This window comes from Sphaerodactylus townsendi, linkage group LG11, assembly GCF_021028975.2.
Source record: "Sphaerodactylus townsendi isolate TG3544 linkage group LG11, MPM_Stown_v2.3, whole genome shotgun sequence".
In the NCBI taxonomy this organism is placed as follows: Eukaryota; Metazoa; Chordata; class Lepidosauria; order Squamata; family Sphaerodactylidae; genus Sphaerodactylus; species Sphaerodactylus townsendi.
In genome coordinates this window covers 76,411,424-76,424,362 of record NC_059435.1, presented here as the reverse complement: position 1 = coordinate 76,424,362, position 12,939 = coordinate 76,411,424, and the positions used below count along the sequence as shown (strand labels likewise).

The 12,939-nt window shown below is 49.4% G+C and overlaps 1 protein-coding gene across 1 annotated transcript in view; it reads right to left on the bottom strand.

Annotated features, from left to right (window-relative positions):
• The window catches only part of NBEAL2 (neurobeachin like 2), a 149,787-nt gene that overhangs the window by 64,799 nt on the left and 72,049 nt on the right, over positions 1-12,939 (bottom strand). The window contains exons 11-13 of the mRNA XM_048510517.1: positions 6,752-6,756; positions 3,175-3,258; positions 1,282-1,380 (exon numbers count right to left, since the gene is read on the bottom strand). Of these exons, the coding sequence (XP_048366474.1) occupies positions 1,282-1,380; positions 3,175-3,258; positions 6,752-6,756 (188 nt within the window). The remainder of the gene's footprint in view (positions 1-1,281; positions 1,381-3,174; positions 3,259-6,751; positions 6,757-12,939) is intronic.

Genomic DNA, 12,939 nt, shown 5'->3' with positions numbered 1-12,939 from the left:
AGGGAGTCCAAAGTTATGGACTCTCAAAGGGGGTGCCGCCATCCCCCATTCTTTCCAATGGGAGCTAAGGAGATGGGGCTACCCTTTTGAGGGTCCATAACTTTGTCCCCACTGAACCAAACTGCACCAAACTTGGGGGGTAGCATAAGGACAGTCTCCTGATGACATGCTGGAATTTTGGTGACGATATGTCTGAAAATGCACCCCCTGCAGGCATCAATGACCTGGTGCCAAAAGTTTTTTTGGTCGTGGTGGGGTGGCCGCCCGTGGGGGGGGGGGGGCATCCAACTCAGGTTTTGCCCAGGGCTCCAGTTTGCCTCGTTACACCTGTTGAAAACTCTAGGAGCTCCCATGCGTCAGCTGCAGAGGCGTATCTAGGGAAAATGGAGCCTGTGGCAAAATCTGAGGGGGCCCCCGCCCCAGGCTCCATTTCCCCTAGATGATGATGATGATGATGATGATGATGATGATAATTATTATTATTATTATTATTATTATTATTATTTAAATTTAATAGACCGCCCTACCCCCGAAGGGCTTAGGGCGGTTTACAAACAATCAACATTTGAATACAGCTAATACAGTTTCAATTAAAAAAATAAATAAATTAAACATTAAAACACTAGCAGAGGTGATCTTCCACAATTAAAATAGGTAGATGATGTCTGGCATTAACCCCCCGGGAGGGGACTGGCCAATATTCAGTCAGCAGGTGACAAAGCTGTAAGGAGCAACAAAGATGCAGGGGGGGAGGGAGACAGAGATTGAGCCATCTACTGATCTTAGCGCCAGGTTGGCGATGGCGCCCAGGTCTGCCGCCCGGAGCCCGTGAGCACGGTCCCAACGACCACTGCTGGCCAGGAAAGTACAGTTCCGAAGCACATAAGAACATAAGAACTAGCCAGCTGGATCAGACCAGAGTCCATCTAGTCCAGCTCTCTGCTACTCGCAGTGGACCACCAGGCGCCTTTGGGAGCTCACATGCAGGAGGTGAAAGCAATGGCCTTCTGCGGCTGCTGCTGCTCCTGAGCACCTGGTCTGCTAAGGCATTTGCCATCTCAGATCAAGGAGGATCAAGATTGGTAGCCATAGATCGACTTCTCCTCCATAAATCTGTCCAAGCCCTTTTTAAAGCTATCCAGGTGAGTGGCCATCACCACCTCCTGTGGCAGCATATTCCAAACACCAATCACACGTTGCATGAAAAAGTGCACCCTCCTTTCCTGGTCTGAGAAGGACCAGGGCCGCAGACCTCCCAAAATAAAAACAGTGGGTCTTCACCATGTTCAGTAGCTCCTGCAGCAGTCTCCTGGTGGGCTGGCTCTGGCTCTTGAGAACTTCGTACAAGTGGGAGTAGCCGATCCTTTCTTTGAACACCTCCTGAAAGAGCAAGAGCCAGTGAGGATTACCGAGAAGACTTTTTGCAAGGCCCCGTTCACGTCCACTTCGGGTTCAGAAATATGTGGAGATCTAAGGGTGGAACCTGGGAGGGCAGGGGAGGGACCTCAATAGCATAGGCACCCAGTGGTGGGATCCAACATGTTTAGTAACAGGTTCCCATGGTGGTGGGATTCAAACTGTGGCGTAGTGCCAATGGGGCTGGGTGGGGCACGACGGGGGCGTGGCCAGGCATTCCGGGGGCAGGGCATTCCTGGGCGGGGCTGTGGCAAGGACGCAGCCGCTGCGCTGGTCCTTGGGCGGGAAATGAATGCACGCAGGCGCAGGCTGCCACGCACGCCGGTGCACCTCCTGCTAGACGGCTTCAAGTTCTGCGTGCTACTGCTGAGAGGAGGGGCATAACTAAGGCAAAAATCACGGAGCAAAATCACCCATTAGTAACCCCCTCTCAGCACACACAAATAATTAGTAACCTACTCTTGGGAACCTGTGAGAACCTGCTGGATCCCACCTCTGTATGCAGCCCATCTTCCAAAGCAGCTAGTTTTTCCAAGCAGGCATTTATTCTGGGAGAACTGATCTGTGTCCTCTGGAAATCTGCTGCAAGTCCAGATCTCCAGGAACTATCTGGAGGTTGGGAACTCTATCCCCTCACTTGTGGCCTTCCGGTGATTTTTTATTCCAGGAAAGAAACCATTGAATTTCTTTCTTTTTAAAAAATTGTCTTTCCACCCAATTCAGAGTCCCTGAGATGGCACACATTAAAACATTGGAAGCATCCAAACATTCCTGAGATTCAAAGGCATTTAAAATAATAAATCTTCAAAACAATTCAATAAAACATATCATACACAAAGCAAATCAAACACACAAAGACATGCAAATGGGGGCTAGTGAGAGGTAGCCAGGGGACACCAAACAAGGGGGGAAAAACTCCGCACGCCCTGGAGGAAAACAACAACAGAAGGTATTTGGTACACATTTTTTTAATCTGTGTTTACGAAGACACAGTGGGAGTCCTGGTATTTCTGCTCTTTGGACTGCAAATTGTGGTTCTTGAGAGCAAATATTTCATTTTGTAATCTTGCTGGGGGCTGTGGTTCTTGCGCGAAACTTCTCCCCACTCATGCAAGAGACCCCAGTTTCTTGCCTCTCCCACAGCAGAATTATTCAAATTTGGGTGCTGTGTGGTTTCCGGGCTGTCTGGCCGTGTTCTAGCAGCATTCTCTCCTGACGTTTCGCCTGCCTCTGTGGCTGGCATCTTCAGAGGATCTGATGTTGGGAAAGCAAGTGGAGTATATACATCTGTTGGAGTGTCCAGGGTGGGTGAAGAAACATTGTCTGTGAGTAACAAAGAAGACAACCAGGTCAATAGTTGAGGGCATCTGAATAGAAGTATGAGTAACAATGAAGTCTCTGGCATGGGAGTAACAATGGAGATAGCAAGGTCACTCCCATGCTAGAGACTTCATGGTTACTCATACTTCTATTCAGATGCCCTCAACTATTGACCTGGTTGTCTTCTTTGTTACTCACAGACAATGTTTCTTCACCCACCCTGGACACTCCAACAGGTATATATACTCCACTTGCTTTCCCAACATCAGATCCTCTGAAGATGCCAGCCACAGATGCAGGCGAAACGTCAGGAGAGAATGCTGCTAGAACACGGCCAGACAGCCCGGAAACCACACAGCACCCCAGTGATTCCGGCCGTGAAAGCCTTCGACAATACATTATTCAAATTGTTCGCTCACACAAACGTGGTCCTCTCACCTTGGCTGAAGGGGATCCGCTCATGATGGATGTGAGCACCCCGATGGCATGAACTGCGAGGGCATCCGAACGCGTGTCAAAGACCTGAAGGCAAGAGGGAGAAAAGTGTGGGTCACAGGCAGTCCCTGAACTCACGGGCCGCAAATTCTCACTGCCACGAGTCGGCCAGGCGGTTTCCCATCGTCTTGCGACATTCCGTCTTTCCTAACTGAAGACTCCTACTGACCCACATTGCAAAAATAAATAAATAAAATAAAATAAAAACAAAACCAAAAAACCCACCACCAACGCCGAGCAAAGGGGAACAGGCTCTCTGGAACTTTGCTGATTTATTTGGGATTTAAAAATTGGAAAGCCAAACGCCAGTGAAGAAGTGCATTGATTTAATTCTGTCAGTCTGCTTTTGGATAGAAGAAGAGTTTGAATTTATACCCCTCTCTTCTCAACCATAAGGAGTCTCAAAGAAGCTTACAAACTCCTTCCCTTCCACTCCCCACAACAGACACCTTGCAAGGCAGAAGGAGCTGAGAGAGTTCTGAGAGAACTGTGATCAGCCCAAGGTCACCCAGCAGGCTCCACATGGAGGAGCGGGGAAACAAATCCAATCCACCAGATAAGAGTCCGCCACTCAGGTGGAGGAGTGAGGTATCAAACCCGGCTCTCCAGATTAAAGCCCACCTGTTCTTAACCACTGCTTCACGCTGGAAACATCAATATACCCTAAGCAAGGAAGAGATACACAGGCCTTCTAAAAGAAGATGTGATGGAAGGAGGTTGTCCCCTGACCCCCACAGCCAGAGGTGGGATCCAGCAGGTTCTCACCAGTTCCCAAGAGTGGGTTACTAATTATTTGTGTGTGTCGAGAGGGGGTTCCTAATTGGGTCTGCTTTTCCATTAGAAATCCCATTAGGTCCAAAAATCATAAAGTCCTGTTGCTTCCTATGTGGCTGGTTAGCGAAGGTAGAAAACGGGATAATTCTCCCTGTTGGGCTGTTTTAAAAACATGTTTTAGAAATATGGTCAAGTTCCTTGTTTAAGGAAAGTCTCCTTCTTTTGATTTCTAGAAACAAAATTAAGTATTTGAAAGTATGAAGTATTTGACAGGCAGTCAATTAGAGGAGAAGTAGTTGTTTCTGTTGGCAGTAGACGATAGGACTGGCTATAATGAGTTTAAATTATGGACAGAAAGATACCAGCTGGAAATTAGGAACTTTTTTTTTACAGTAAGAGTTTTTTACAGTAACAGAGAAATTATTAATGCCCTGCCCCGGAATGCCCGGCCACGCCCCCGTTGTGCCCCGCCCAGCCCCATTGGCGCTACGCCACTGTTTGAATCCCACCACCATGGGAACCTGTTACTAAAATTTTTGGATCCCACCACTGCTCATAGCCAGTGGTGTATTTGCCTAGGGACGAGGGGTACCCTCTGTCCCTGGCTGCCACTAATCTGGTCATATGGGGGGTGCAAAATCAGCCCCCCACGTGACTAGGAAGACAGCAATGGGGGAGGGCTCCCTGCTGCCTTATCGTCATTGGGCGCCCACGCATCAACATGGGGGGGGGGCAAGGAAGCCCAAGGACACTACCCTTCCAGATGCACCCCCCCTTCCAGCCGGCAGCCGGCAGCTCCTTCTGCCCTCCCCTCTGGGGAGGTCGACACCAATCAGAAGAGACAGAGAGACCACATGAAAAGAGATTGGTCTTTGAAATGCCAATCATGGTAGTGAGGCTGGACTTGCTGACTCAGGGATAAGTGAAGAATCTTGTCGAAAAGTGGTTATGAAGAACGGGTCAGCAGCCCTTGGCATGACGGCACGCACAACTGTGTGTCGCTCTAACATTTCAGAGAAGAAAATAAGGAAGTATACACCTATAATATTGTAAACACCCCCATTTCTCCGAGCCCTCCATCTTCTGACAGGTAGCTTTGAGTTGCCCAGGAGAAGAATAGCAGTTCACACCAAAGCATCTTCAAACACAGTGTGGCAAACCATGCAGACATGTTAAGAACAAAAGAACATAAGGACTAGCCTGCTGGATCAGACCAGAGTCCATCTAGTCCAGCTCTCTGCTACTCGCAGTGGCCCACCAGGTGCCTTTGGGAGCTCACCTGCAGGATGTGAAAGCAAGGGCCTTCTGCTGCTGCTGCTGCTCCCGAGCACCTGGTCTGCTAAGGCATTTGCAATCTCAGATCAAGGAGGATCAAGATTGGGAGCCATAGATCGACTTCTCCTCCATAAATCTGTCCAAGCCCCTTTTAAAGCTATCCAGGTGAGTGGCCATCACCACCTTCTGTGGCAGCTTCTTCCAAACACCAATCACACATTGCGGGAAAAAGTGTTTCCTTTTATTAGTCCTAATTCTTCCCCTCAGCATTTTCAATGGATGCCCCCTGGTTCTAGTATTGTGAGAAAGAGAGAAAATTTTCTCTCTGTCAACATTTTCTACCCCATGCATAAGTTTATAGACTTCAATCCTATCCCCCCTCAGACGCCTCCTCTCCAAACTAAAGAGTCCCAAACGCTGCAGCCTCTCCTCATAAGGAAGGTGTTGGGGTTGTCTGCCCTGCTCTAACATTTGAGTGAAAACTGCTCCTGAACACAACTCAAGGGATTGGTATAGAAGAGTGGGGAAACAAAGCTGGTTTGCAAGATTAGAGTCTGCTGCTCACGTGGAGGAGCGGAGACTCAAACCCAGTTCTCCACATTAGATGCCACCAGCCTTGACCAGTGCACCGTGCCGGCTTGCTAACTCTGTGTTGGGAAATGCCTGGACAGTTGGGGGTGAAACTCTGGGAAGCAGCTATTTCATCAAACGTATGAAGCAGGAAGCAGCAGCCATGTAAGCCTTGGTGTTCTGTTTTCTTCTTCTTACGACAGGCTCACTGCAGACTTCTTGCTACATGGCTTTGTGGGGGCGGAAGATGGCATTTCGCTGACTTATAAGCCCGAGTAGTTCGGCAAAAAGAACAGAAGAGGCTTTTTGGAGAGGAACTGAAGGGGATTCTACGAACCCGGGGCAGGGTTGGCAAGCTGGTTTGGAGCCGAAGACATTCGGCCAGCGGTAGGAAAAAGTAAAAGTCTTTTGCCACGACGGTTCGACGCAATTCAGGGATTGTGCGAACTCTGACGCCATCCCTGCTTATCAGCAATTCCCTGCTTTTCAGCAAATCGGTTGCCCTCTCCCCTCCTTGGAAGAACTCTATAATTCCCGAAGCCTAAAGAAAGCCCAGAATATTCTGAGAGGCCCGTCTCATCCAGCACACTCTCTTTTTGAACTGTTACCAACCGGCAGACGATACAGGTCTACCAAAACTAGGACCAAGAGGCTTAGAGACAGCTTCTACTCTAGAGCTGTGGCTATGCTAAACTCTGCGGCTTCGTGTTGATGTGTTTGGGGCTGTGGAGGGATGGGTGGAAGAAGGGGAAAGGGAGGATGGGGTATGAGTCTGAAATTGTGTGCATTGAGGAATGCTGCTGTAAATTTCGTTGTGCGTGCACAATGACAATAAAATGCTTATGCTTATGCTTGCCAGGCTGAGCTCTGTTTCCTTGTGCAGAGAGGGCTCCTCTGCCACTTTCTCTCCTGAGACAGGTCTTCCACTGGCTTTCCAGTTATGGCCACGTGAAACTTTTACAAAGGCAGCCCAAGACCAGCTGCTTCTCCAAACCTTTAATCTGTTTCCTTGGCTACTGAGAACGATAATCCGTGAAGCTGTCAGGGTGTCTCGGAGGGGAGGTGCGCGTTGTGCAGCGGTGAATGTGGAAGCTGCTACAGTTTGGAGAAAGCGAAGAGCAAACCAGATGGAAGGCAACCCAGCAACCTCCGCTGCTCCGGAGAGCAAGGCTGGATCCAACAGGTGAAGTCCTGGAAGGGGAGATTCCAGTTGAATCCAGCTGGAGAGATTCTCCAACCCTTTGGGGCCTGCGGGCACCTATGGAACGCTGCAACAGGACAGCGGGTGCATCTGCAACGCTGCAGGGAGTGAGGCCACACAAAACTAACTATAACTCCTCAATAGTAGCTCTGTTTAGTGGGATGCACTGTTTAAAAATATTTTCTTGATTTTTTTTTTTGGCTGTCATATTACAGCTGACTTACGGAGACCCCTGGTGGGGTTTTCAAGGCGAGAAACGTTCAGAGATGGTTTGCCGTTGCCTACCTCCATGTCACGCCCCCTGGGATCTCCCATCCCGATATTTCCCAGGGTCGAGGCTGAGAGTGTGTGCCCAGCCCATAGGTTCCATGGCACAGCGGGGATTCAAACCTGGGTTTCCCAGACCCTAGTCCAGGGGTGGCGAACCTATGGTGCTCCAGATGTCCATGGACTACAATTCCCATCAGCCCCTGACAGCATGACTAATTGGCCATGCTGGCAGGGGCTGATGGGAATTGTAGTCTATGAACATCTGGAGTGCCATAGGTTGGCCACCCCTGGACTAGTCTGATGCCTTAACTACTACACCATGTTGGCTCTTGCATGTGCGCAACTTATCTTCACTCATACAGTGAAGATCCTTGTATTGTGGTAGCAGCTGCTTAAAAGTCAGAAGCATTGCTGGGCAACCCCCCCCCCCCCACGGTCTTTCTAAAAACACTTGGTGGATGCCAGGAAAGGTGTCTGTTGGTACCACAGGGCCCATGAGCACCACGTTGGCTGGGCTCCACATTGGGAGATACTTCCTAACAATGAGAACCAACAACTTTGTTAGGAGATACTTCCTAACAACGAGAACCAACAACTTTGTCAGGAGATACTTCCTAACAACGAGAACCAACAACTTTGTCAGGAGATACTTCCTAACAACGAGAACCAACAACTTTGTTAGGAGATACTTCCTAACAACGAGAACCAACAACTTTGTCAGGAGATACTTCCTAACAACGAGAACCAACAACTTTGTCAGGAGATACTTCCTAACAACGAGAACCAACAACTTGGTTAGGAGATACTTCCTAACAACGAGAACCAACAACTTGGTTAGGAGATACTTCCTAACAACGAGAACCAACAACTTGGTTAGGAGATACTTCCTAACAACGAGAACCAACAACTTGGTTAGGAGATACTTCCTAACAACGAGAACCAACAACTTGGTTGGGAGATACAACGAGAACCAACAACTTGGTTAGGAGATACTTCCTAACAACGAGAACCAACAACTTGGTTAGGAGATACTACCTAACAACGAGAACCAACAACTTGGTTAGGATACTTCCTAACAATGAGAACCAACAACTTGGTTAGGAGATACTTCCTAACAACGCGAACCAACAACTTGGTTAGGAGATACTTCCTAACAACAAGAACCAACAACTTGGTTAGGAGATACTACCTAACAACAAGAACCAACAACTTGGTTAGGATACTTCCTAACAATGAGAACCAACAACTTGGTTAGGAGATACTTCCTAACATAAACCAACCGTCCAAGCAATGGGCTTTCCCACTAGTCATCCAAGCAAGGGGATTTCCCCCGCTTCTCCCACTGGTGGTTTTCAACCAGAGGGTGGACAGCCCTCTGTGGGGAATGCTCTCTAGATTCCCTGCGTCGAACAGGGGGTCAGACGACATAATTTTCCAACTCTAGAACTAAGAACACACAGGCAGCATCCAGACCTTATGCTGACGGACATCAAGGTCAAATGTATCAGTAAAAGTCCTTCCAAAACAAGCCCTGATTCGAAAGGTAACTCTGGTTAGGATGCAAAGTTAGCCACAGAAGGGATGGGAGAGTCCACATGTGGAAAGGAAGAATGAGGGCAAGACTACACCAAGAGACAAGGAACATAAGAACAAGCCTGCTGGATCAGACCAGAGTCCATCTAGTCCAGCTCTCTGCTACTCGCAGTGGCCCACCAGGTGCCTTTGGGAGCTCACGTGCAGGAGGTGAAAGCAATGGCCTTCTGCTGCTGCTGCTCCCGAGCACCTGGTCTGCTAAGGCATTTGCCATCTCAGATCAAGGAGGATCAAGATTGGTAGCCATAGATCGACTTCTCCTCCATAGATCTGTCCAAGCCCCTTTTAAAGCTATCCAGGTGAGTGGCCATCACCACCTCCGGTGGCAGCATCTTCCAAACACCAATCACACGTTGCGTGAAGAAGTGTTTCCTTTGATTAGTCCTAATTCTTCCCCCCAGCATTTTCAATGGATGCCCCCTGGTTAGGGTTAGGGTTGGCCAAACCCCCCAAAAAACTTGCCACACAACAGGAATTGCACAAGGTATCACAATTATCATAGGTAGCATATAGCAATTTTTGAATGGCGGAAATAAGTACTAATACTATACATACGCACTGAAGAGGACGCACATGCACTTCAGCGCCCAGGCGTTTTGCTGCGGCTCCTTTGAACTTGTACAATTTGGAGTCAGGTTGCTGTTTCTTGAACGGTGTGGTGAGTGGACCGTGATTCCCCCAGATTCTGCCTTTTTCCCATTGGACAGTGCTGATCTTCTTCAGTGCAGTGAATGAAATATTTATAGAATTACGGTCGTGAGAACCCTATGGACTCATGGAATGATCTCATTCTCGATTATGTTATTTTGTGAATATTGCATATATGCACTTTAGTCATTAACACTTCCTTGTGCAATTCCTGTTGTGTGGCAAGTTTTTTTTTGGGGGGGGGGGGTTGGCCAACCTTGTTCCTTGTCTCTTAGAGTCCACATGTGGTCTATTCCTTAACCCCATCTCATAATTATTTATTTATTTATTTATTTATTTGAACTTTTATACCGCCCCATCCCCGAAGGGCTCTGGGCGGTGTACAGCATAAAAGGAAACAATATAAGCAATAAAAACATTTAAAAGCAGGGACGACCATAAAACATTTCTAATAAATATAATAAGTTACAGTAAAATAGATGGCATTCAGCAGTCTACTATTATGGTTCCCTCCCCTCTCCTAAAGGGGGGAGGGATGGCGTCCTATATTCCAGTCTAAAAATTCCCTCCCCCTTCTAAAAAAGGGAGGAGTGGCGAGTCTAGGATGGCAGCTGGCCCAGATGTCGGGGGCCGGGGAGGGGGCACCATCAACGGCTGGTTCCTCCAAAGGCCCGGCGGAACAGCTCCGTCTTACAGGCCCTGCGGAACTCACCAAGGTCCCGCAGGGCCCGGACAGTTGGAGGAAGAGCGTTCCACCAGGCCGGGGCCAGAGCCGTAAAGGCTCTGGCCCGCGTGGAGGCCAGCCGTATCGCTGAGGGGCCAGGGACCACCAGTAAAATTGGCCTCAGCTGATCGAAGAGGCCTTGTTGGGACATAAGGGGTGATGCGGTCTCGAAGATACGATGGTCCCAGGCCGCGTAAGGCCTTAAAGGTCAATACCAGCACCTTGAAGATGATCCGGAATTCCACCGGGAGCCAGTGGGAGTCTGGGAACAGGTACGTCTGAACCAGAAGTGTTTGGCTGTAGAACTGTTACTAGGCGCACCCGGCACATGTATGACGGATAGTTCTCTCGAAAGAGTTCCTTTGAACTCCTCCAAATGGAAAGGTCAAACCCATCGCTCATTTGAAAGGGCAGCCTAAAATAGCTGCTTGCTGGCAGACATTTTCGGCTCTCTCCTGCCTGCTGATCTAGGACCGTAGAACCGGCAGATGGGCAAGACCAGCCATTCGTTAACCCCACAAACCTGGTAAAAACCTGTACAGCTAGACAGGAAAAGCCTTTCTCTTTCCTTCTCCGACCTTCCTAGGGAAAGCCGAAATGTTCCGATCGCACCGTTAGGGCGTGGGCGTGTGTTCCTACAAGACGTTCGCAGCTTTGCCCTTGGAAATCCATCTTCGCATTCGCGCCTCAGTGTTTATGCCAGACGGAAGGCTGAGAAGGCAGAGTCGCAGCTGTGGCAGCCGCGTCGCCAATGGGAACTCTGCGCGCGTTCTTCCTCCGCAGCGCAAGGAAAAGAGAAAGCTCAAAATGGTTCCTGAACAGGCTTTGAAATTCCTTCCTCCTGCAGGATACCTGCATGAAGAGGCCTAGACCCGTGGTGGTGAAGAAGAAGAAGAAGAAGAAGAAGAAGAAGAAGAAGAAGAAGAAGAAGAAGAAGAAGAAGGAGGAGGAGGAGGAGGAGGAGGAGGAGGAGGAGGAGGAGGAGGAGGAGGAGGAGAAGAAGAAGAAGAAGAAGAAGAAGAAGAAGAAGAAGGAGAAGGAGAAGAAGGAGAAGGAGAAGGAGAAGGAGAAGGAGAAGGAGAAGGAGAAGAAGAAGAAGAAGAAGAGGAGGAGGAGTTTGGATTTATATCCCCCCTGTTCATGGACTACAATTCCCATCAGCCCCTACCAGCAAGGCCAATTGGCCATGGTGGCAGGGGCTGATGGGAATTGTAGTCCATGAACATCTGGAGGGCCATAGGTTCGCCACCACTGGCCTAGACCAACCCAAAGGGCTACATAGGATCATAGAGTTGGAAGACACGCTACGGGCCATCAAGTCCAACCCCCCTGCCACACACTCCAATCAAAGCACTCCTGACAGATGGCAATCCAGCCTCCCTATGAAAACCTCCAAAGAAGGAGACTCCACAACTCTCTGAGGCAGTGCGTTCCACTGTCTAACAGCCCTGACGGTCAGGAAGTTCTTCCTAATGTTTTCCTGTACCTTGAATCCATTACTCCGTGTCCTAGTCTCTGAGGCAGAAGAAAACAAGCTTGCTCCCTCTTCGACGTGGCATCCCTTCAAATGTCTAAACAGGGCTATCATGTCCCTCCTTAACCTTTGCTTCTCCAGTCTAAACATCCTCAGATCCCCAAGTCTCTCCTCATAGGGTGTAGACCCCAGACCTTTGACCATTTTGGTTACCCTCCTCTGGACCCGTTCCAGCTTGTCAATATCCTTCTTGAACTGCAGTGCCCAGAACTGTACACAATATCCTAGGTGACGTCCAACCAGTGCGGAATAGAGAGGTACAATCACATCCCTCGTTCTAGACACTCTACTCCTATACATTCCCTCTTGGATAGATCCTCTGGTACTAGAACTCAAGCTCCGAAGAATCAGATGCAGCCCAGCAGTGGCGTAGGAGGTTAAGAGCTCGTGTATCTAATCTGGAGGAACCGGGTTTGATTCCCCGCTCTGACGCCTGAGCTGTGGAGGCTTCTCTGGGGAATTCAGATTAGCCTGGGCACTCCCACACACGCCAGCTGGGTGACCTTGGGCTAGTCACAGCTTCTCGGAGCTCTCTCAGCCCCACCTACCTCACAGGATGTTTGTTGTGAGGCGGGAAGGGCAAGGAGATTGTCAGCCCCTTTGAGTCTCCTGCAGGAGAGAAAGGGGGGATATAAATCCAAACTCCTCCTCCTCCTCCTCCTCCTCCTCCTCCTCCTCCTCCTCCTCCTCTTCTTCTTCTTCTTCTTCTTCTGAACTTGTCTGACCAATAAAAGTAGAGAGAACCAGCGTGGTGTAGTGGTTAAGAGCAGTGGACTCTAATATGGAGAACTGGGTTGGATTCCCCCACTCCTCCACATGAGTGACAGATTCTTATCTGGTAAACCGGATTTGTTTCCCCACTCCTACATTCCGGCTGGGAGACCGAGCGCCGGTCGCAGTTCTCTCTGAACTCTCTCAGTTCCAAAAGCACAGGCATAGCAACTGCTTGGCCCTGGGGTGCCGGAGGCCCTCCAAGATCTTTCCCGGGGGGCAAAATGGCCGGTCCACCCCCCCCCCCCGACATACTGGACCCGCTTGTTCTTTGAGGCCAGCTAGGGAGATGCTGTTGCTGCTGCTGCCAAAAAGGTGCCCTTGGTCAGAACACAGATGGTGTTTTTG